This window comes from Molossus molossus, unplaced genomic scaffold, assembly GCF_014108415.1.
Source record: "Molossus molossus isolate mMolMol1 unplaced genomic scaffold, mMolMol1.p scaffold_m16_p_21, whole genome shotgun sequence".
NCBI classification, from domain to species: Eukaryota; Metazoa; Chordata; class Mammalia; order Chiroptera; family Molossidae; genus Molossus; species Molossus molossus.
Genome location: NW_023425357.1, coordinates 49,262,913 through 49,288,838, shown reverse-complemented (window position 1 = coordinate 49,288,838; position 25,926 = coordinate 49,262,913). Strand labels below are relative to the sequence as shown.

General features: G+C 42.1%; 1 protein-coding gene across 1 annotated transcript in view; it reads right to left on the bottom strand.

Moving 5' to 3' along the window:
* LOC118639475 (UPF0547 protein C16orf87) overlaps window positions 1–25,034 on the bottom strand; it is a 33,191-nt gene extending 8,157 nt beyond the window's left edge. Inside the window, exons 1-3 of the mRNA XM_036275923.1 lie at window positions 24,944–25,034; window positions 15,230–15,326; window positions 4–186 (exon numbers count right to left, since the gene is read on the bottom strand). Coding sequence (XP_036131816.1) covers window positions 4–186; window positions 15,230–15,326; window positions 24,944–25,009 — 346 coding nt within the window. The 5' untranslated portion in view covers window positions 25,010–25,034. The remainder of the gene's footprint in view (window positions 1–3; window positions 187–15,229; window positions 15,327–24,943) is intronic.
* Between the last annotated feature and the right edge of the window lie 892 nt (window positions 25,035–25,926).

The window sequence follows — 25,926 nt, the reverse complement described above, 5'->3', positions numbered from 1 at the left end:
TACCTCTTTCTTCCTCATGCTTTTTGGCAGATGCACTTTTAGGTCTTCCTCTTCCTCGTCTGATATGATCTGAATGGCTGTTACTTCGAGACCTCTTTCTGTTTTCTAAATCCTTATTTCCTGTAGAATTTATCTTCTCTCTCCTAACTCTCTCTGTGCGCCTCCTCTTGGCCTCATGCTTGTTTTCTGTATGGATGAATAAAAGTGATATATTTTAGGGCTTAGAAAGAACTGTTTGCCCAAGTTCTCACTGTCTTCTTTGTTCTTCCTAAAAGCACTAGTTTGCTGCCTAGCAAATTTTATTAAACTACAACCATGACATCTATGCCCCTCACATCCACACAGGAAAAAAAAAAGAAATTCAACAGAATTCAGATGATCCACATTAACATAAGTAAGAGGTAGGAGAAGACTTATAAACAGAAGATGTTTCTTGACCTGGCACCTTTAATTGCAGCCACTACAAGGCCGCACAATTCCACAGTGACCTTTCTGCCTTTTTCTCTCTGCTTCCAAGCTAAAAATGGTGAAGTATTAGAAAAAGAAAACAAAAAAATTCCATTCTCTGCCACTACCCAGTATAGACTGAAATATGTTAAATATTCAGAAGCAAAACTGACCTTAGCCATAATACATTAAGGTTACCAATAAAAAGCAAACAGAAAGCATCCACAGAAAATATAAAAACAGTCCTGGCTGGTTTGGCTCAGCGTTTAGTGCATCGGCCCAAGGACCCAAGGGTCGCAGGTTTGATCCCAGGCCCTGGTCAGGGTTGTGCTGGAGGCAATCAATCAATGTGTCTCTCTCACACCGATGTTTCTCTCTCTCTCCCATTCCCTCTCTATCTAAAAAAAAAAATCAATGGAAAAATATCCTCAGGTGAGGATTAACCAAAACCAAAAAAATCCCCAAATGCTTAAAAATAACTGTGGAAGAGGCAAAACAAATAAGAAAATTCAAATCTCCAAAACGAAAGGGAACTATTTAAAAGACTAAATAAGTATGCTTAATAGGCTACTGTAAAATTTTTTAAAATTTTAAAATAGCCCAGCCAGTGTGGTTCAGTGATTGAGTGTTGACCCATGTAACAAGATGTCACCGGTTCGATTCCTGGTCAGGGCACATACCTAGGTTTTGGGTTCGAGCCCTGTTTAAAGTGCACACTAGAGGCAATTGATCGATGTTTTTTTCACATCTCTTCTTCTTTCTAAATTCAATGAAAAACTCATCTCTAGGTGAGGATTAAAAAAAAAAATAGGACAACCAGTCTTGATAAAAGACTCAAGGGCCGCCCAGCCAGTGTAGCTCAGTGGATTAGGTCCTAGTTTGATTTCTAGTCAAGGCACATGCCCAGGTTGCAGGCTCAATCACCGATGGGGGAAGATGGGTGTTTCTCTCTCACACTGATGTTTCTATCTCTCTCTAAAAAATAATTAAAAACATATTTAACAAAAAAAATACTCAAGGGCCAACTTAAAGCAGCTCCCATCGACCATTACAGACAATTTAAGCATCAATAAAAACAATAACTATAATAGATTAAAGTATATCAAATCTATGTAAACCATAAGTACATGACATTAAATGCAAAAACTACTTGGCCACCACAGGAAGATGCTAAAGAACCAAACCACTATTTTGAAACCTTAAATATGGGGAAAGAATAAAGCTTTTATCCTGCCTTTTCCATTGAATAACCACTCACTAAATAACCAAAGGACAGATGGAAGAGAAATTTCTCATTTTAGAATCTTTGAAGCTGAAAATGAAGAAGGAATGATTAAATCAGAGTATCACCAATTTAAACCTGAAATGAACTAAAGAATCAAAGTGCTATCATATAAAAAAGACCACATACAAAAATTAACTCACAATGGCCCCAGCCAGTTTTGCTCAGTGGTTAGAGCATCAGCCTGTGGACTGAAGGGTTGCAGGTTCGAGTCCTGGCCCTGGTAGGGGTCGTGTGGGAGGCAACCAATTGATCTCTTTCTCACTTCTATGATTATCTCTCTCTCTCCCTCCCTCCTTTCCACTCTCTCTAAAAGTCAATGAAAAAATATCCTCAGGTGAGGATTAACAACAACAACAAAAATTAACTCACAATGAATTGAAGACCTAAATGTAACAACTAATACTATAAAATACTTAGAAGAAAAACAAAAAAACGAGACCAGCTTCATAACATTGGATTTGGCAATGATTCCTTGGATATGACACCAAAATTATAGGTTAAAAAAAAAAAAAAGACAACTTAGACTTTATCAAAATTAAAAGCTTCTGACCCCTGGCCAGTGTGGTTCAGTTGGTTGGGTGCCCACCTCATGTATCCAGAGGTTGCTGGTTCGATTCCCGATCAGAGCACATGCCTAAGTTGTGGGCTCCGTCTCCAGTAGGAGGAGTGCAGGAGGCAGCCAATCAATGTTTCTCTCTCTCACTTTTCCCTTTCTCTCTCTCTAAAATCAATAAACAAACAAACAAAAAACAACAACTTTTGTGCACCAAAGGACACTATCAACAGAGGAAAAAGGCAAATCATGGATGGAACAAAATATTTGCAAATACAGATGAGGGGTTAATATCCAGAATAAAAACAACTTCTACAATTCAATAACAAAAAACAAGCAATCCAATTAAAAAATGGGCAAAGAACTTGAATAGACAGTTCTCCAAAGAAGATAGACAGATGGCTAATAACCACATGAAAAGATGTTCAACATCACTAATCATTATGGAAATGTAAATCAAAATGACAAGCTATCACTTCATACCCCTTGGAATGCTATTATCTAAAGCACATAAAGTAACAAGTATTGGTGAGGATGTGGAGAAATTGGAACTTTATGCAGTACTGGTTGGAAAGTAAAATGGTGAAGCCACTGTGGAAAATATGGCAGTTCTTCAGAAAATTAAACAGAAAAGTACCATATGATACAGCAATTCCACTTCTGGGCATATAACGAAAAGAAATAAAAACGGGGAATCTAACTAATATTTATACACCCATGTTCATAGTACTTTATTCACAAAGCCAAAAGGTAGAAGCAACTCAAGTGTCTATCAATGTACGAATAAACAAAATGGGTATAAACATACAACAAAATATTATTCAGGAAGAAAATTCTGATACATGCTACAACACGGATGAACTTTGAAAACACGGAGCTAACTGAAATAAGGAATGATTCCACTTACAGGAGGTTAAGTCCAGCAGCCAAATTCACAGGCACAAAAAGAAGAGTGGGTGCCTGGGCCTGGGAGGAGAGGAATGAGGAGTTATTGTTGACTGGGTACGGGGTTTCTGCTTGGGAAGATGAAGGGTTCTGGAGATGGATGGTGGTGATGGTTAAGTACACGATATGAATGTACTTATTAATGCCACTGAACTGTGTACTTAAAATGATCAAACTACTGCCCTGGCCGGTTTGGCTCAGCGGATAGAGCGTTGGCCTGCGGTCCAGAGAGACCTGGGTTCGGTTCCCGCTAAGGGCACGTACCTCGGTTGCGGTTTGTCCCCGGCCCTGGTTGGGTCGTGTGGGTGGCAGCCACTCGATGTGTCCCTTTCACGTTGATGTTTCTCTCTCTCCCTCCTACTCTATCTGAACAAAATATCAAAAAATGTCCTGTGTGAGGATAAAAAAAAAAAAAAAGATCAAACGACTTAATTTTTGTTGTTGTTCATCCTCACCAGAGGATATCTTTTCCACTGATTTTTAGAGAGTGTGGTCAAAGGGAAAGGAAAAGGGGGGCAGAAATACATCGATGGGTTGCCTCCTGCACTCGCCCCAACCAGGGATCAAACCTGAAACCCTTCAGTGTGAGGGCCGAGGTTCTATCCACTGAGCCACACCAGCCAGGGCCAAAATACTAAATTTTGTTATGTAAATTTACCACAATAAAAGATATAAAGAAATAAGATTTGATATAAAAATAAGAAAGTAGCCCGGCCGGTGTGGCTTAGTGGATTGAGCATCATCCCATGGACTGAGAGGTCCCGGCTGGATTCCTGGTCAGGACACATGCTCGGGCTACGGGCTCGATCCCCACTGGGGCATGTTCAGGGGGCGGCCGATTGATGTTTCTCTCTCACATAGATGTTTCTATCTCTCTCTCCCTTCTTCTTTCTCTAAAAAAAAAAATCAATAAAAAAATATCTTTAAAAAGAAGAAAGTAGAAAAGATGAACTGCTAAAAATTGAAGTGCAAAAGATATACTAAATAATGAACATGCCTGCAGATAGAATTATAGATCTAGGAAGGAAAATCAATAAAATTTCCTGTAACAAAGCAGAAAGACAAAAAGAGAGAATACTTGGCAGTAAGTAAAGAGAAATGAGAGAAGGTCCAAGAAATGTAATACTGCTCATCTATGACAGTATTGTAGTTAACTGCCCAATCTTCATTCTCCCTTTCTCCAGTAAGAAAAGAACCCTGTCCTGTTCATGAGGGCAACGTGCCAGCTATAACTACACATCCAAGACTCCTGCAGGCGGAGCAGCGGTGAAATTCAGTTCTGCCAATGACATGTTAAGTGGATTGTGTAAGGTTTCCAGGAATTTGTTTTAAGGGGACAAGCATGGCTGGCATGTCCCTTTGTCCTTCTGTCCTTCCCTCTTCTTCCTGCTTGGAATGCTTATGGGATGCCTGGAGGTACAGCAGCTACCATGGAATAGGGTGGAAGCCACACCTCAGGACAGAAGAGAGAGGAACCTCGGTCCCGGATGCTATCACGGAACCACCAGTCCTGTGGTGCCAGCGTCATCTTTTTCTACTAAATCCTGAAGGTGAACTATCTGTCCAAACCAGGGTCAGCCGGGTACGCTGTGGACGGCAATCCTCAGATGGCATCTAACAAGTACGCCAGAAGGAACAGAGAGGAGAATGGGAAAAGAAGTGTAAGTCCGCCTGCCCTGAGCTGTAGCCCGGAGCCTTCCCTGGGAAGGGCCGAGGGCCAGCAAGGAGAACACTGGCGTGCGAGTGCAAAGCACAGGCATTCTCCACGTGTTTTCCATGAAGGATTTTCCAGGTCTGAAACAATTTCTGCAAAATTTGTTCCAGAAATAAAAAACACATGGGTTAAAAAAATAGTGCAAAAGGAAAAGCGGGATTACCCCTGGAGTACAACGGGAAGAAACAGTGTGACGGCTGCACAGCCACCTCAGTCTGTACTAGAAGTCAGAGGGTTGTATCAGAAAGTCTTAAAGATGAATATAGATATCTTTATAAAAACCATATGACTAAGAACCTAAAAGTACAGCCACAAAGGTGAACGACACATTTATTCATCAAAAGGCAAAATAGCCCTGGCCGGTTTGGCTCAGCGGTTAGAGCGTTGGCCTGCGGTCCGGAGAGACCCGGGTTCGGTTCCCGCTAAGGGCACGTGCTTTGGTTGCAGTTTGTCCCCGGCCCTGGCTGGTCGTGCGGGTGGCAGCCACTCGATGTGTCCCTTCACGTCGATGTTTCTCTCTCTCTCTACCTCCCACTCTATCTGAACAAAATATGGAAAAATGTCCTCGGGTGAGGATAAAAAAAAAAAAAAAAAAAAAAAAAGGCAAAATAAAAACTATATAAAAGCCACGTTCCATATATGAATGTATAGCAGTTTTAAGTGATTACCCTGTAGGAAACAGTTTTCTGAAACAAAAAACCCAATCTTCATTGCCAGAAATTCAGAGTTAAGGATCACTAATTATTAAATGAATGTTCAATCACTTTCGGTTTATAAAAGGTACTGGCAATAATATTTCTCCATTTTTTTCCCCTTAATTGAAAATGAAAAGTCATTTATAGACTTCTTTGCTTATTTATCAGCCTTTGCTTGTTAACTTAGAGAATGATTTGAAACATAGGTTTAGGTTTAAACTTTTTATCCCTTTTTTCCTTCCTCCAACAAAAGATGGGTAGGTTAGTATTTATTTGACTAAACTTAATGTAAAGCTTAAACCCACTAAGAGGCAACTCTAATTTCTTACTGTTCTAAATCTTTTTTCTTAGCTTTAGAGGAAGCCTCTATGAACTAGTACATTAAGTTTTCATTTAATGTCACCAGCGGGTTCTACAACATTAAGCAAAATGCTGTATAATGAACCCAATTTTACTATAGGCTAATTGATAAACAAAAGTAGTTCTTGTGGAATCTCATTAATGTTATAATAAAAACACTGTTCAAGGACCTGCTATATCTCATTTAAAATTTCAGTTGACTTTTTTTTTAATCCTCACCCGAGGATATTTCTCCATTTTTTGTTCAGATGGGGGGGGGGGGGGCGGAGAGAGAGAAAGAAACATCGACGTGAAAGAGACACATCAACTGGTTGCATTCCAACCGGGGCCAGGGATTGAACCCATGGCCCTTCGGTCCCTGGACCAATGTTCTAACTGCTGAGTCAAATTGGCCAGGGCTACTTTTTTTTTCTTTTTTCTTTTGCATTTATCTCTTCAGATAGAGTGGGAGGGAGAGAAAGAGGAAGAGAGAAAGAAACATTGATGTGACAGAGACACATCGAGTGGTCACCACCCACAAGACCCCAACCAGGGCCGGGGCAAACTGCAACTGAGGTACGTGCCCTTATCAGGAACTGAACCCAGGACTCTCTGGTCCGCGGGCTGATGCTCTAACCGCTGAGCCAAACTGGCCAGGGCTGGCCAGGGCTACTTTAATCTCTTTTTAAAGCAGCTGGAGCATCGGCCTGAGGACTGAAGAGTCACGGGTTCAATTCCCAATCAAGCGCATGTACCTGAGTTGCAGGTTTGATCCCCGGCCCCACTTGAGGTCATGTGGGAAGCAACCAGTCGATGTGTCTCTCTCACAGGGATGCTTCTCTCTCTCTCTCTCCCTCCCTCCCTTCCACTCTCTCTAAAAATCAATGGGCCTGGCTGGTGTGGCTCAGTGGTTGAGCACCAACCAATGCATCAAGAGGTAGAAGGTTCAATTCCAATCCAGGCTTATGCCCGGGTTTGGGGCTCATTCCCCAGTAGGGGGCATGCAGGAGGCAGCCAACAAATTGTTCCTCTCTAATTGATGTTTCTATTTCTCTTTCTCCCTTCCTCTCTCTAAAAAGCAAGAAAAACATATTTTTAAAAAGATTCTTTAAAAATAAAATCAATGGGCCCTGGCCGGTTTGGCTAGGCGGTTAGAGCATCAGCCCGCGGACCAGAGAGATGTGGGTTCGGTTCCTGCGAAGGGCATGTACCTCAGTTGTAGTTTGTCCCCGGCCCTGGTTGGGTTGTAAGGGTGGCAACCACTCGATGTGTCCCTCTCACGTCGATGCCCCCCCCCCTTCTCCCTCCTGTTCTATCTGAACAAAAAATGGAAAAATGCCCTCGAGTGAGGATTAAAAAAATAAATAAAAAATAAAATAAAATAAAATAAAATAAATGGAAAAGTATCCTTGGGTGAGGATTAACAACAAAAAAAAGAAAGAAAAAAATTTCTTCAAATTGTCAGTTTAAGGAATAATCTCAAGGCTAGGTTTTAAACTCTTGGTTAGCCCTGGACAGTTTGGCTCAGCAGTTAGAGCGTCAGCCTGCAGTCTGGAGAGAACGGGTTTGGTTCCCGCTATGGGCATGCACCTCGATTGCAGTTTGTCCCCGGCCCAGGTTGGTCTTGTGGGTGGCAGCCACTTGATGTGTCCCTTTCACGTCGATGTTTTGCTCTCTCTCTCTCGCCCACTCTATCTGAACAAAAAATGAAAAAATGTCCTCAGATGAAGATAAAAAAATAATAATAAACTCTCGGTCAACCATTCAATGTAGAAATAAATTAAATAAGACATTAATTTTTAAAATTTCACCTCCATTTAATACTGCCCCTCCCCCCAAGAAAAGGGTACAAGAAACAACACATACATAGCTCATTTGGGGGTATCGAAGATTAATTGTCATGAGGCCCTATGTACTCATATAAGACACACTGAGCTTTTCTTTTTTTATTTTTATTGCTATGTTAGAGAGAGAGAGGAAGGAAGAGGGAGAGGTGGAAACATCGATGAGAGAGAACATTAACTGGTCGCCTCCTGCATGCCCCCCACTAGGGATCAGGCCCACAACCTGGGCATGTGCCCTGACTGGGAATCAAACCAGCAACCTTAGTGCATGGGTCATCGCTCAACCACTGAGCCACACCGGCCACACTGCTTTTCTTAATGCAGCTTTATTTGTAACAGTCATCTCTTCCTCTCACCAAAATTAATTTTAAACTTGTAAAAACTCCCTTATAATTTTCGTAACATTTTATTTATATATTTTCAGCTAGACAAAGTTCTATATAGTTCTAGTGTCCTACCTCCCTATTTCTATGCATGTTGTGAAGGTATAAAGCTAAGTAATATGGAAAATGTGAGTTCTGAAAAGTTTAAACCTAGATATATATATTTAACAGACTACTTTCCTCCTGCACGTCACAAAGTTACAAATAATTAAACAACAGATTTCAACCCACTAAAATTTAAAATTGTCTTTTATAGCTTTGATTTCACTTTTTAAATTAGTACAATTTTAGCTTTAAAGATGGTTCTCACCCTGGCCGGTACGGGTCAGCAGTAAGAACGTCAGCCCGTGGACCAGAGAGTCCCGGGTTCAGTTCCCGCTAAGGGCATGTACCTCAGTGGCAGTTTGTCCTCAGCCCTGGTTGGGGTCATGTGGGTAGCAACCACTCGATGTGTCTCTCTCACATCAATGTTTCTCTCTCTTCCTCCTCCTCTCCTTCTCGCTCTATCTGAAGATACATGCAAAAATGTCCTCAGGTGAGGATTAAAAAGAAAAAAAAAGATTCTCTTTTTTTGTTTTAAATGCTAAATTATGTGAACAGAAGTCTTCCTAGATTCCTCCTTGTTATCTAGTGATCTATCCATTTATGCATTTATTAATACTATATATAGAAATCATTTTGTGGAGATCTTAAAAAAAAATGAAAAACAGAATTCCCACATGATCCAGCAATTCTACTTCTGGGTATTTATCCAATGAATACAAAAACACTAACTCAAAAAGATGTATGTACCCCCATGTTCACTGCAGCATTATTTGCAACAGCCAAGATACGAAAACAACCTAAGTGTCCACTGATGGTGAAGGGATAAAGGAAATGTGGAGCATTATTCAGTAATAAAAAAGAAAGAAAGAAAGAAATCCTGCCATTTGTGAAAACATGGATGGAGCTTGAGGGCATTATGCTAAGTGAAAAAAGCCAGACAGAGAAAGACAAATACCATATAATCTCACTTTTACATGGATTCTTAAAACACACACACACACACACACACACACACACACACACACAAACACCAAACTCATAGATACAGAGAACAGACTGCTGGTTGCCAAAACATGGGTTTGGGGGATGGGTGAAGTGGGTGAAGGGGGTCCACAAGGTACAGATTTCAGTTATAAATTAGTAAGTCATAGGATGCAATGTACAGCATGGTGACTATAGTTAATAATACTGTACTGCGTATATGAAAGTTGATAAGAGTAAATCTTAAACGTTCTCATAAGACAAATATTGTAAAAGAAAAACAGGTCATACAAATATTGTTTTGCACTTTTTCCTTAATAATGTTTTAGAAATTTTTCCGTGTCAGTACCTAAAAATCTGTATACAATTAGCACATACTGTTGTTCCCCAAAGATATACCCTACTTAATTAACCATTCCCCTATGATATCTGGCTTCACAACTTTTTGCTATTATAAACAGCGCTGCCACCCAGCTGGTGTGGCTCAGTGGAGGGAGCATTGTCCCACAGACTGAGAGGTCCCAGTTCGATTCCTAGTCAGGGCACATGCCTGGATTTCAGGCTCAATCCCCAGTAGGGGACGTGCAGAAGGCAGCCTATTGATGTTTCTCTCTCACATTGATGTTTCTATCCCTCTCTCTCTAAAAAATCAGTTAAAAAGAAAAAAAAAAAAAAAAGCATGCCTGAAAAATCCTAGTATTTAATTGCATATTATAAACAATTATATCTCTAGATAAAGAAGTCTAGATTTTCAGTTACATAAATTGAACACGGTTAACCACTACAGTCAGAATGCTTTCCTAAAAGGCTGTGCCAACTTAACTCACCACTAGTATGACTACTCATTTTGCCATACTCCTAAAAGCACTTAGAAATCTTTTACATTTTGCCCTGGCTGGTTTGGTTCAGTGGTTAGAGCGTCGGCCCTTTGATCAAAGGGTCTCAGGTTTGATTCCCAGTCAAGGACACATGCCTGGGTTGCAGGTTTGATCCCCAGCACCAAGGGGCCATGCGAGAGACAACCAGTTGATGACACAGCAATGTTTCTCTCTCTCTCTCCCCCTCCTTCCCTTCCATTCTATCTAAAAATCAATGGAGCCCTGGCCGGTTTTGCTCAGCGGTTAGAGCGTCAGCCTGCGGTCCACAGAGACCCGGGTTCGGTTCCCGCTAAGGGCAACGTACCTTGGCTGCAGTTTGTCCCCGGCCCTGGTTGGGTCGTGTGGGTGGCGGCCACTCCATGTGTCCCTTTCACATCGATGTTTCTCTCTCTTCCTCTCTCTCCTTCCCACTCTATCTGAGTAAAAAATGGAAAAATGTCCTCGGATGAGGATAAAAAAAAATAAAAAAAAAATCAATGGAAAGGTATCCTCGGGTGAGGATTAACAACAACAAAAAAATCTTTTACATTTTTATCAGAATGTGGGCAGAATGAATGGTATTTTATTTTAACTGCATTTTCCTTATTGTTACCTGATTACCTTTCCAGATACTATATATTATCCATTTCCATTTCTTCTTTAAGTCCTCTCTTCATTTAAACCGACATGTTCTACATCTCACTGACAATACTCATCAAATACTTGGTAAATTATAGAGTTTTAAAATTATACTCTTCTCGACCGACCAGTGTGGCTCAGTGGGTTGAGCATCATCCCATGGACTGAGAGGTCCGGGTTCGACTCCTGGTCAAGGCACATGCCCAGGTTTCGGGTTCGATCCTCAATAGGGGGCATGCAGGAGGCAGCCGATCAATGTTTCTCTCTCATGTCAATGTTTCTATCTCTTTCCCTTCCTCTCTCTCTAAAAAATCAATAAAAACATAACATAAATAAATAAAACATTTACTCTATACAGTGCCCTTAAAAAATTTTTTTTAATAAAAAAATAAAATTATACTCTTCTCAATTCCCTATATACTATAGATTGATTATCCAAGGCAAATCTTAAGAAATTTTATTGCAAAAATGCAGTAAAGCTTTGTTTCTGTTAGACATTTTCATAAGCTCCTCATCTTATACTTCAACCCTCTACGGTTGATACTATAAATCTCTCTTATATGCAAGTAATAAGCAGTTGCTCACAAGAGTCAGTTCACTTGTTAGAGAGTGACAAAAATGGAGTATGCATCAGAACCCAGGTCTTCTGAGACCAGGTCTGTACTGTGTCAAACTGTTTCAGGCTTTTTATGTGTGTGTGTGTGTGTGTGTGTGTGTGTGTGTGTGTGTGTGTGTGGTACGTGCCCCTAGCAGGAAACTGTTTCAGGCTTTTTATGTGTGCGTGTGTGTGTGGGGGGGGGGGGGTACGTGCCCCTAGCAGGAACCGAACCAGGGACTCTCTGGTCTGCAGGCCGACGCTCAACCGCTGAGCCAAACTGGCCAGGGGTGTTTCCACGATTTTCATACTCTTACCCTTCTTAAAACTCCCTCATCCTTTAGTTCTATGGTACAGTCTATCCCTGATGTTCTGTCCTTCCTAACCATTCTTCCTGTTTCTTTTGTTACTTCCTCTTCCTCCTCCCTGGGATTTCTGAGCTTCATTTTCACTGGAAGGTCACAAGGCCACTCTTATTAAAGAATGGAACCTTAGGAAACTCCAAAAGTAAAATAATAATGAACTGATTCTCACTCATGACCATGACTTATGTATACCACTCTCCGTTGGTTGTTCTCCTACAGCTGACATCTCTCGGTTGACCAGACCTTCCTACCCACTTCAATCCGTTAAAATTAATTTACCAGAGTTTTCAGTTTAACCCCTTCCTCTTACAACCCTACAGACTGGCTAGCACAAGTTCATTCATTTCCATGAGGTCAACTACCATCTATTTGCTGATGGTTTTATCTCCAGCTAAGGCTATTATCTGAGCTTCAGACTATATTCCCAACTGGAGAAAAAAAAAAAAGCCATGGATGATATTTCTTAACTACATCCAAAACTAAATTCTTCATCTTACCCTCAAAACTTGTCTTCCTATTTATATCCTCTTTCTAACCAGTAATCCAAGACAGAACTCTGGGAACCATTCTAAGTTCTTCCTTCTGGTTCAAGTAATTCTGATACCCTACCGGTTGAAGCATCTGTCCAGAACTTCTCTGTCCTTGCTGTGTTTCTTCCTTATCTTGTTTCTCACCTGAATCATTTGTACACAGGAGGTCAAAATTTTGTTGAATACAAGAATAAACCCTACTTAATCTGGTCCCTGCTTAACCCTCCAGCCTCATCTCCCACTTGTCCCACTAAGGGCATGAACCACGTCTTAGTTCATTTTGGAGATGCTCAACTGAGTTGACGTGCCACTCCAGCATATCTACGAAATGAATCATAGCAGGTTTCCCATACTTTAATCAAACCTTTAGAGAATAAGACCCAAGAATTCATTTTTAACAAGCTCTTTTGGCGACTCCTATATAACCAATCCAGTTACAGCCTTTAAGAGCCAATAAATTAAGTCTATTCTCATCACTCTCATGATGAAAGGAAGCAACCTCAAACAGGAGCAGAAATGGAATTAAACAACTTTCTTGCCACCTCCATGTAGACCTAGGTAGGATAAATAGACCTCACACAGACATAAATATCAGTAATTCCTGAGTCATCTTCTACTATAACCACTTTGCCTAACTCAGCATCCTCACTCAGTTAACGTACTGCAATAGGGCTATTGCACCCCTTGTATCCCCACAAACTATTCTCTAGACAGCAACCAGAATGATCTTTTTAAACAACAAATCAGAACATGCCACCATCCCCTCAACCTATCCCACATCCTAGCAAGCATTTTAAGAACAAAATCCAAACTTCTTACTCTGGTTTACAAAGCCCTACTTAATCTGGTCCCTGCCTAACCCTCTGGCCTCATCTCCTACACTCTGCCTACACTGCAACCACACTAGTTTTTTTGTTCCTGAAATATACCAATCTTGTTTCCAGCCTTAGAATTTTTGCATTTGCTATTTCATCTGTCAAGAAGGTTCTCCCTGATCGGATCATGACTAGTCCCCCTTGTTCCTATTCAGCCTCACCTTAAATGTCACTTCTCAGAGAGGCCTTCTCCAACCATTCAATCAAAAGTAGACTTCCAGTCTCATGCTGGGACAACACTCTATCTGAATTTCCTACAAGGCATTTATTACAAGCTGATATTCTCCATTTATTTGTTCATTCTCTGTCTCATGCCCATAAGAATGTAGGCTCTATGACAGCAGTGAACCCACCTGGATAGTACATTCATTCATTATTTTATGCCCAAGGCTTAGAACAGTGCCTAGCATACAGCTCAATATATATTTGTAATCATCCACTCTTATTTGGGGATCATCACTATATGAAAGTTCTGACTTTATCAAAGAGTAAATAACAAAATTTCATCTTTTAATAAAGTGTATCCATTGAATAAATCCAATTTGTGTAGTTAATGGAAAAGTAAAATTCAAACAAAATTATTTTTTACATCTTCTAAATCAGGGAATTACAAACAATAATCAATATGTCTAAAAATTATTCACACCAAAATCATTATATTTTTCCAGTCACTAGTTTAAAAAAACTTTAAAGTTGTTATAAATTTTACCAGATGAGAGGAAAAAACCCAAATGTCCATCAACCAGTAAATAAATAAATCATGGCATAACCATACAAAGAATACAACACTAAGCAATAAAAAGGAATTAATTTTTATTCATATATATAACAATATGGCAGAGTTTTAAATTATGCTCAGTGAAAGAAGTCAAGTAAAAGAGTACATATTAGCCCTGGCCAGTTTGGCTCAGCGGTTAGAGCATGGGCCCACGGACCAGAGAGTCCTGGGTTCGGTTCCCACTAAGGGCACATACCTCGGTTGCAGTTTGGCCCTGGCCCCAGCTGGGGTCGTGTGGGTGGCAACCATGTGATGTGTCTCTCTCACATCGATGTTTCTCTCTCTCTTCCTCCCTCTCCCCTTCCCGCTCTATTTGAAGATAAATGCAAAAAGAAAAGTACATATTACATGATTCCATTTATATAAAGTTTTTGAATAGTGACAGAAGACAGATCAAAGGTTATCTGGGGGTGGGAGTAGCAAGACTACAAAGAGGAACGAGAAAACTTTTGGGACTGAAGGACATGTTCATTACCTTGATTGTGGTGACTGGTGTAAACATGTGACAAAACTTACCAAACTGCACACTTTAAGTATATGACTTACTGAATGTCAATTATACCTTAGACTTTTAAAAAAGCAAATCAGGTACACACCCTTGCATAAAATCCTTGAATGGCTCTCCATACTCCAAAAACAGAAAATGTATTACAAGCTTTATCAGCATAAGGGATAATCATTTAAATGGAATGACCTGCCCTGGCTGGTTAGGCTCAGCAGTTAAAGCGTTGGCCTGCGGACCAGAGAGTCCTGGGTTTGGTTCCCGCTGAGAGCACGTACCTCTGTTGCAGTTTGTCCCCGCCCCGGTTGGGGTCGTGTGGGTGGCAACCACTCGATGTGTCTCTCTCACATCAATGTTTCTCTCTCTCCACCCCCCTCCTGCTCTATCTGAAGATAAATGCAAAAATGTCCTCAGGTGAGGATTAAAAATAAATAAATAAAAATAAATGGAATGACCAGCAAACTAACGTCATAAGCTGACTTCTAGTGGTTAATAAAAACCAGACATACTTCACCCAGCCGGTGTGGCTCAGTAGACTGAGCATCGCCCCATGGACTGAGAGGCCTTTGTTCGATTTCCAGTCAGGGCACATGCCCGGGTTGCAGGCTCAGTTCCCCATGAGGGGCGTGCAGGAGGCAGCTGATCAATGTTTCTCTCTGTCTCCCTTCCTATCTCTCTAAAAAAAAAAAAATCAATAAAAACATTAAAAAAAGAACCCCAAATCTGAAAAAAACAAAAACAATAACCAGACATACTTCAACAGATTGATTTTTAACTTCAAAAAAATATATAAATAGTAAATTCACAAAAAATTTAAATTTCTACATCAAAAGCTAAAAATGTAAACTCTCAATTACCTGTAGAAGGTGGTGATTTCTCTGGGTGCTTTGCATTTAAAAGTTTTCTGCTAATAAATATGTAACCACAGGGACATGATTTACATGCAACAGGAACCTGTAGAAAAAAAGGAAAAATGTACATTACCATTTTTCTATTGTTTACATAGTCTCCTGAACTAAATGATAAATTAGTTAAAATAGAAATTGTAGATTTATTTAAACCCCACCTCTTTACAATAAATTATTTGACATGGGTATTGTGTCCTATACGTCTTCATATTTTCCTAAGGCCTTACAATATCATCAATATTGCAAAAAAACAGGTACTGATGTGAGTGACCAATAGAAAAGCATAGAAGGATCAGAGCCAGGGAAAATATGTGGGAAAGAAAGATAACATTTCTTTTTTCTTTTTGTTTTAATCCTCACCTGAGGATATTTTTCCATTTTATCTTCAGATAGAGTGGGAGGGAGGGAGGGAGGGAGGGAGGGAGGGAGGGAGGGAGGGAGGGAAAGAAACATCAATGTGAGAGAGACACCAACTGGTTGCCTCCTGCATGACCCGGACCAGGGCTGGAGACCAAACTGCAACTGAGGTATGTGCCCTTGGCCACAATTGAACCCACCACTCTTTGGTCCACGGGCCAATACTCTAAACTGCTCAGCCAAACTGGCCAGGGTGAAAGGTAGCACTTCTTATGAGATTACTTTAATCAGCAGTTTATATAGAACAAACTGGAAAAGGGAACATGGCTGGGAAGTCATTCAAGTAATCAGTATATACAACTATGAGAGCCCAACTGGAAATAATAGTAAGATGGAAATGGAGAAAAAGTAGATCTCTGCCAGACATTTCAAAAGGGAAAAAGACACTCTGTTCGGTCCCACATTTTGTGGCATGCAGCATTCCAGGGAAGTGCTGTACTGTGTTCCTTTGGTTATAGTTTTGCATTTAGAGTGCCTTATAATTGATGCCTATTTTAATAGCATTTCTTTCTAGCTTCTGGTTCGTATTTCCATTGGCTGTTCATATATGCTACTCTTCCTAGTAAAGCATTATCTGTTAAAAGGGGGGGGGGGGCAGGGGGAGAACTGAAAATGACTCTGGTTCTAACACGACAAGGTAAGATGCCGATTACCAGTGACAAAAAAGAACAGTTTATGACAACCAATTTGAGGGACAAAATTATATTCCAAACAAAAGAGAATGTAGGAGATAGTAGTCGCTGACATCTAGGGTCATATCATCTCAGCTCCAGAAAGGACACAGGATAAAACAATGTGGACCCTGAGAAAGAAGGTACCTACTAAGAAGGGTTCCAGGTAGCTAACTGGGCTCAAGATGATAAAACAGAGCCTAGCAGCTGTTTCTACACTGGAACCTCTCACACGACCTGTGCCATCCGAGCCAGACCTTATAAAGGAGTTCCTGGAATTGCATTTCAACTAATAGGACTAGACTTCCTGGTACAATTGGAGCTTCCCATCTATATCCCTATTAGAATCTTCACCAACCAATCAGGACAGTGCTTTGAGGACCAATCAAACAGTGAGAATTTGGAGTCCTCATCTGCATGAGGATGAGCCAATCAGGGACCAGGGGCTGGGACTTACGTCTATATAAGTCAGCTCAGATGGCTCTGGGAGCGTACTTGCCCTTCCCACTGGAGTCTAGACTGGGTTTCCCAGAGAGGGCTGAAACACTAAAGAGGAAACACCAAAGACGCCTCCCCATGCCAGAGTGGAGAAGAGCAGGCAGATCAGGGCAGAACAGAGCTGTGTAGCCAGAGAGGTGCCTCATCCCAGTGCCACCTCACAGCTGTGCTGCTTCATAACTGAGCTGTGAGCTGGGCTGTATTACAACTGAGCTGTCTGCACTGAGTAAAGTTTCTCCCCACCACACCCCAGATTGGGGGTTGCTGCTGCTGCTGAGTTGCGCCAACAACAACCAGCTGACAGCACTTAAGCTCTCCAGGCCTCTACTTCTAAAGTCATAAAATACAGACGACTCCTTTCTCCATTTCGAGCCTATAAATATTTTTAAAAAGTCAAATGTTACTGAAAATCATTGAAAAATATTTTACGTTTACCCCAATAACCCTTTTACTAAATTAACCTTAATGATCCTTGGAATTAAGGCATGTTAATCAAAACCCAGAAATTAATCTCAACAAAAAGTACTTACAGAATAATTAGAAAACTGCAATTCCCTATGTAAATTAAATTAATCTGCCCATTATTCTGCTTGTTAAAAGTTTAGTTATAATCATAAAGCTTTTTACCCATGCATGTACAGAATGCCTTGTATTCTAGAATACTGTAAAACCTCGATATAATGGACTAATTCAGGAGCAGGGGTGTCCATTAAAGCTGAAGGTCCGTTATATAATAAAGTAGGTTTTCCAGATGCATATGCTGAAAAATCGACAAATTAGTTACTTTACCTTTTTACTTATATAGACACACTTGTGTAATTAAAATTATGAAAAGTTTAATTTCACAGAAAAGTTTTCTATATGTATTACTGTAATTTTAAATTTATACTGAATAGGTGTAGTAAATGCATGCATTCACCAGTCACAAGTAAACAAATGCACATGGCTGGGTCGTGGCATAGTGCATGTGTGAACATTGGTCAGCACCTTAAAACTGCTGCAGAAGGTCATGGCACTAGACAAAAGAACCAATCACCTGGTGTTATGCGGTGTTATGTGATCACATGCTAATCATTCCCTGAACACTGTTTACAAGAGCTGACTCTTGGACTTAAATAAGTAGACGATAGCTGTAGGTATGTAATATTTATTTATGTTGGTAAAATTACTACAGTGTTTTTTCCAACATACGGCCTATTCGCTAAAATTTCTTAAAAATAACTGAATTAGCCCTGGCCGGTTTGGCTTAGCAGTGAGAGCATCAGCCTGTGGACCAAAGAGTCCTGGGTTCAATTTCGACCAAGGGCACGTACCTGGTTTTGCAGTTCGTCCCCAGCCCTGGCTGGGGTCGTGTGGGTGGCAATCAATTGATGTGTCTCTCTCTCACATTGATGTTTCTTCCTCTCGCTCTCCCCCTCCCACTCTGTCTGAAGATGAATGTAAAAATATCCTCGGTTGAGGATTAAAAATAAATAAATAAATAAAGTTTAAAAAATAAAAATAAAAATAGCTGAATTGACCTGGCTACTGTGGCTCAGTGGTTGAGCATTAACCCATGCACCAAGAGGTCACTGATTTGATTCCTGGTCAGGGCACATGCCCAGGTTGTGGTTCATCGACGTTTATTTTTTTTTTTATTATTTTTTTTTTTTAATCCTCACCTGAGGACATTTTTCCATATTTTGTTCAGATAGTAGAAAGAGAGAGAGAAACATCGACGTGAAAGGGACACATCGAGTGGTCGCCACCCACACGACCCAACCAGGGCCGGGGACAAATTGCAACCGAGGTACATGCCCTTAGTGGGAACTGAACCCGGGTCTCTCTGGACCGCAGGCTGACGCTCTAACCGCTGAGCCAAACCGGCCAGGGCCCATCGATGTTTCTATCTCACTCTCCCTCTCCCTCCCTCTCGCTCTAAAAGCAATAAAAAAAAAATTAATTAATTAATTAATAACAAAAAAAACCTGTTAATTTAACTATAAGTAAATCTTTGTTAAAAGCATTTTTAAATTAACAGGGTGCTAATTTTCACATATGACATATGGACCAGAAATTTTGTCCATTAAATCAGAAATTTGTTAAATTGACAGTTTACTGTATAAATACTTGATCTAATTAAGATAAATAAAACTTTTGGCAGAATTGTTTTTCTTTGCATAAAAATGTTCAAGAACATCTACTTGAATTTAAGAAAAATAAGAATAAATCCTATAAAAATAATCAAACTCCAGATATGTCTAAGAGTTTGCTTTATTAAAAATGTGATCTGATTCTTTCAAACCATGATAGAAAATGTAACATTACATTTTTAATAGTGCACAATCTGCCAAATATAGATATATTTGTCATTTAAAAAATTTCACATCTTCATAGAAACCAAGCTCAAAGGTACTGACTCATTTCCTTTATGTTCACACATCATTAAGAGCATCACAGTAATATAAATTGTTTTAAGTTAATGCTATACAGAAAACATATTCTTATGCAACAGATCCTTTGCTACTCAGCAAGCATTTTCTTCCGGCTACTAAAACTCAATAAATTTCCATTTAAGTCTCTGCTTTATACCCCCCAAAATTTTATCAGCCCATATCCAGAATGAACACAGGGTGCTACAGTTAGATGAGAAATGTACATTTGGTTTTGGGATGAAGAATGCACACACACTGATTAATTTATAGGTTGACTTTCATCCCTTAATACAAGTGTCTTATGCTCAAGAAACATTCAATGCACCGGGGCTAAATCACCCTAGAGTCCTATCTATCTATCTATCTATCTATCTATCTATCTATCTATCTATCTATGGTTAATCCTCACCAGAGGATATTTTTACATTGACTTTTTAGAGAGTAGGAGGGAGGGAGAGTGGGAGGGGGAGAAAGAGAGAGAGAGAGAAACGTCATGGGAGAGACATGGATTAGCTGCCTCCTGCACAGCCCATCAGAGCCTGGGAACCCTACAACCCAGGTACGTACAGGGGCCTTGACTAGATTCAAACTGCAGACCCTTCCGTCCCTGGTCGACATTTTATTCATGGAGCCAAACTGGCCAGAGCCCTAGAGTCCTTTTTAAAATGGAAAGTTTCTTCCCTCACCCCAACCCACCAGAGAAAAAAAGAAAAGAAAAGAAAAAAAAAACGCAACCAAACACCACTACAACAAATACCCAAAATATTCTTCAAATTTCAGTCACAATGCCAAAGATAATGGTAATGAAAGTTCTAATGCTCCACTTTCATGAATTTAACATAGAAAAAAATTCCAAAATTTTGTTTACTGATGACTTATTGCATATCACTTTATTTCTTGAAAAATATATTTAGGTTTTTTGTATGTTTTACAAGTAAACAGATTAAAAAAAAAAAACAAAAACCTACAAGAAACAAAATCCTGGTCCTATATTGTTTCACTGATTTTAAAAAGCTGTACAATAACCACATTGTAGAGAACTCATTTATATTCCTTGCTGCCAAAACAGCAGTTCTCAACCTGTGGGTTGCAACCCCTTTGGGGGTCCAACTATCCGCTCCCCTACCCACTCCAGGCGGTCGCCCACATGCAGATAAGCCCACATACAACATGGACTGTATTAGGAAGGCTGAGAACCACTGTGCTAAAAGAATCAAAGTTACCTATAGTGGACATGTTTACTATATGTTACATAAAATTTCCTATAAATGGGGTTAAAAAAGAAACAGCTGCTCTATTTTTAAAAATTAAGGCAAAGCCCAGCTGGTGTGGCTCACTGGTTGAATGTCGACCCGTGCACCAAAAGGTTGTCTGTTCGATCCCGGATCAGGGCACATGCCCAGGTTGTGGGCCAAATCCCCAGTGGGGGCATGGAGGAGGCGGCCCATCAGTGTTCTCTCTCATCAATGTTTCTTTTTTTTTAATCCTCACCAGAGGACATTTTTACATTTATCTTCAGACAGAGCAGGAGGGAGAGAGAGAGAGAGGAAGAGGACATTTTTACATTTATCTTCAGACAGAGCAGGAGGGAGAGAGAGAGAAACATCGATGTGAAAGGGACACATCGAGTGGTTGCCACCCGCACAACCCATCCAGGGCCAGGGACAAACTGCAACCAAGGTACATGCCCTTAGCAGGAACTGAACCTGGGACTCTCCGGTCAACAGGCCAACACTCTAACCACTGAGCAAAACTGGCCAGGGCTCATCGATGTTTCTCTCTCCCTCTCTCTTCTTCCTTTCTCTCCAAAATCTATAAAGAAAAAAAGTTAAGCCCTGGCCGGTTTGGCTCAGTGGTTAGAGCGTTGGCCTGCGGTCCGGAGAGACCCGGGTTCAGTTCCCACTAAGGGCATGTACCTCGGTTGCAGTTTGTCCCCGGCCCTGGATGGGTTGTGCGGGTGGCAACCACTAGGTGTCCCTTTCATGTCGATGTATCTCTCTCTCTCTCTCTCTCTCTCTCTCTCTCTCTCTCCCTCCCTCCCTCCCACTCTATCTGAACAACAACAACAAAAATGGAAAAATGTCCTCAAGTGAGGATTAAAAAAAAAAAAAAAAGTTAAGGCAAAAACGGAAACATACACAAAAGATATCAAGAATCATGAGTAATACTACACACAAAATGGCTCTGGGTTTAGTGGATGTGAAATGCCCTTGAAAAGTATTGTGGTTTAGATGTTTCAGAACCATATTTCCAAATAGAGGCATGTAAAAGGGATATTCTAAAGCAATTAAAAACCTAGGTTTTCCTTGTTTATTGCTTTATCTGTTTTAAACGTACAGATACACACAGAACGTGTGTGTATCTCTTCAACTGAGGTAATTTCCTCAAACTCTGAAGATGTTATTTTTCTCTTTTTAACTGATTTTTGGAGAGAGAGAGAGACACACACATTGATGGGTTGCCTCCCACAGGCACCCCCACAGGGGATGGAACCAACCTGGGTACGTGCCCTAACGGGGAACTGAACCCGCTGCCCCTTGGTGTCCAGGACAACACTCTGACCAACCGAACCACCCAGCCAGGGCTGAAGATTTTACACTTATATTTATAAACTAAATTCAAATCAAATGGCTTTCTGGATTATAACTGTAAGTAATTAAAATGCTAAAATTGATCTATTTTTTTTTTTTCAACTCAGTTACATTAGAAAAAGATAAATCACTTTTAAGAATCACCTTGGCCCTGGCCAGTTTGGCTCAGCGGTTAGAGCGTCGGCCCGCGGTCCCGAGAGACCCGGGTTCGGTTCCCGCTAAGGGCACGTACTTTGGTTGCAGTTTGTCCCCGGCCCTGGTTGGTCGTGTGGGTGGCAGCCGCTCGGTGTGTCCCTTCACGTCGATGTTTCTCTCTCTCTCTCTCCCTCCCACTCTATCTGTACAAAAGATGGAAAAATATCCTCGGGTGAGGATAAAAAAAAAAAAAAAAGAATCACCTTGGCCAGTATGGCTCAGTTGGTTGGAGCCCAGTGCATCAAAAGATTGCGGGTTTGATCCCCCACTGAGGTATGTACGAAAGGCAACCGATCAATATTTCTGTTTGTCTCTCTCTCCCCCACACACACTTCCTTTCTAACATCAATAAGCATGTCCTCAGATGAGAAAAAAAAATTACCAAAAGTTTTCATTAGTACCACGTATGTTTTTTTTGTCTTCTGATTTTTTTTTTTATTAATTTATTTTTGTTACAGATGTTTCTCCTTTTTTCCCCATTGGCATGCTTCTCCCCTTCCCCCCACCCCGCCCCCAGCTTTGTTGTCCATGTCCATTGGTTATGCATACATGCATACAAATTCTGTGGTTTATCTCCCCCCCCCTTCTCTTCTGAGGATTGTCAGTCTGTACCCTACTTCCACATCTCTGAGACTACCCTGTTCCTCAGAGTGTTATGTTCATTATATTCCACAAATAAGCGAGATCATGTGATATTTGTCTTTCTCTGCTTGGCTTGTTTTGCTTAGGATAATACTCTCCAGGTCCCTCAATGTCATCTCAAAGGGTAAGAGATCTTTCTTTCTTACAGCTGCATAGTACTCCATTGTGTATATGTACCACAGCTTTTTTATCCATTCGTCTACTGATAGACACTTGGGCTGTTTCCAGATCTTAGCTATTGTAAATAGTGCTGCTATGAACACCGGGGTACATATATTCTTTCTGATTAGTGTTTCCGGCTTCTCAGGGTATATTCCTAGAAGTGGGATCATGGGTCAAATGGCAATTCAATTTTTAATTGTTTGAGGTAACACCATAGTGTTTCCCAACCCACGTATGTTATAGTTATACTACCTTAAGTAGTGTTTCAGGACAAAGCAAACCAACATTTTAAATTATGTAGTAGCTTGCTATGGACTGAATTGTGTCCCACCTCCCACCCCAAATTCGTATCTTTAAGCCCTAACCCCTAAAATGATGGCATGTGGAGATGAGATAATTAGGTTTAGATGAGGTCATGATGTGGGGCCCTCAGCATGAAATTAGTGTCACTATAAAGAAGACACCAAGAACTTGGACATCCAGCCTCCAGACTGTGAGAAGATAAGTTACTGTTGTTTGAACCGCCCAATCTATGGCATTTTATGACAGCTAGAGAGGGGATTGTGTGTGCAAAAGAAAACTGATGCGATCTTTACAAGTAACATACGGATCACGTTCTGTTGAACAGTTACAGAGACTCCTACAAGTTTATTATCCTTTCCTCTTTCTTTAACCAGGATAGCAAAACCAGGTTATTTTCCCCAAAAGCTTACTTTGTGCCAAGGAAAACAAGGTCAGGATTTGCAATAACTTGTGCCCTACAGAAACTGGAATGCATAATACATACCACAGAAACTGTATCCTTCTGCACTATTAATTGGAACAAATGGAAATCATTTAAATATTGAAACAAAACCCCTGCAAAGAAACTTAAATCTCAAAGCGCCCCCCCCTTTTTTTCAGAATTTAACAAGTCTGGGTTCTTGCTAAGAATGGAAGTTTAACTCTTCGCTTTGAAAAACACTCCATTATTTTTAAAATGCCTCCTCATACTCCAAGATCGATCACGTTAATTCCCCTTCCACAATCCTCCTCTAAGGAGCCTCTATCACTGCCCGTCAAGGATACTGAATAAAACATTCAACATTTGTTACACGACTTGATCCCCCCCCCAAGACTGCTCTTTAAAGAAAGCACTAAAATCGGCTTATTAAAAGTCTCCAGCCATTTCAAATGACTGCTGATTTTTTTTTTTTAAAAGACAAAAAAAAAAAAAAAGGAAAGGGGGAGGAGAAAGGTAGTCATTTTGAAAAAATCCTCCTGGTGGAAAAGAAAAAACACCCCCCGAGCCGCACGCTGGCATGAAATTAGAGCCGTGCGCATGGTTTTAATCGAGCGCGCTACCTCGTCGGGCGCGAGGTTTGGGGGACGCCCGCCCCGCCGGGGAAGAACGGGGCGCTGCCGCCCCGCACGGCGGCCGGGGCTCCACGTCGCAGCGCCGTGCTCCGAGCAGACGGCGGTCGTCCGGAAGGCACGAACCACCACGCACATATTTTCAAGGCTCCGAGACAGGAACGCCCCGCTTGTAGCCCGGGATGGCGTGCGGAGCGGGGGAGCGGGGCGCCCTCCAGCAACGCTCCACGAAAACACCGTAAAGGAGGAATTCACGGTGATTTACGGCAGGGACATAGGAAGTGGATGGAGGAGAAGAAAATTCTCCACATTCGCCGGAACAGAGCACCATTCCACTGGGCCCGTCGGTCACACGTGGGCGTCCGCCAGGGCGCGGCGGGGACAGTCGGGCCCCTGCACGTCTGGTGGGAACAAAGCCACCCTGAGGCGCAGACGGGGCGCCCGGGGCCAGGACCCGGCTCCCGGCCGCCACGCGCGCACGCCCGACGGGGCCCGAGGGCTGCGGGGCCGGACCCGCCGCTGTCACCGGAGCCGGCAGCCGCCGCGGGGCCAGCCCACGCCCCCTTCCGCGCCGCCGGCCACAGGACGGACACCCGCCGTCCCTCCGCCGCCAGGTGCGCGCCGCCCGGCCGCGGCCCCCGCGCTCCCCGGACACCCGGGCTCGGCGCGGACCCGGCGACGCGGCCTCCCCCAGCCCACCGCCGCCGGCCCGCCGCCCACCTGTTGGTCGCACTCGGGGCACGATTTGGTGGCCATCTTCACTTTCTTGGCCCGACTCGCGGACATGCTCCCCGGCGGCGACGGCGGCGGCGGCTGGGCCCCTCCCCTTGCACCTCAGCGGCCCGGCCTCCGCCCGCCAGGTCCCGCTGCCCAGACTGAGGCGCTGCTGGGTGCGCGCGCGCGTGCGTGAGGGCGGGCGGAGCCTGCGTACGAGGGGGCGGGGCGCGGCGTGCGCTGGCTCCGTGGGATGGGCGGACTCTCAGACAATGGCCACACCTTCTCTCGGTTCCATGGACGGCATGGGGCGTGGCTAGGGCGGAATCTGACAGTGACGGGCATCTGGTTCCACCAATGAGTGCACAGAGTACAGATAGGTACAGGGCACGCCTCCCTAAGTGGGGAAGGTAAAAGGGACTACGTGAGAGGGAGTGGAAGGTAAATCGCCCAGCACAGGTTCCGGCGCCTTTAGTTAACTTCACTAACTCTTAGCAAGTCTAGTCATTGAAGAGTTGTAGACATCTAATTAGTCTGCTATATGCCAAGCTCTGGAGTCGGTGGCCCAGGAAATAACATTCGTTGTCCATTATTTATTGAGGACCAATTCTGCCGCACAAAGGTGAACACTAGGAAGTGCTGCCCTCAAAAACACATGGTCAAGTGCAGACAAGGTACATTCCAATAAAGAGAAGTTGGGTTGCCCTGGCTGCTTTGGCTCAGCAGTAAGAGCCTGGTCCTCTGGACCGGAGAGTCCCGGGTTCAGTTCCCACTAAGGGCACGTACCTCTGTTGCAGTTTGTCCCTAGCCCTGGTTGGGGTCGTGTGGGTGGCAACCACTCCATGTGTCTCTCACATCGATGTTTCTCTCTCTCTCTCTCCCTCCCTCTCTGTATGATTAAAAAAAAAAAAACAAAAAACGGAGAAGTTGGGTTGTTGACGGGAAGGGTAAGTCGGTTGACTAAAATGTTTTAATCAAGATTTAAGATC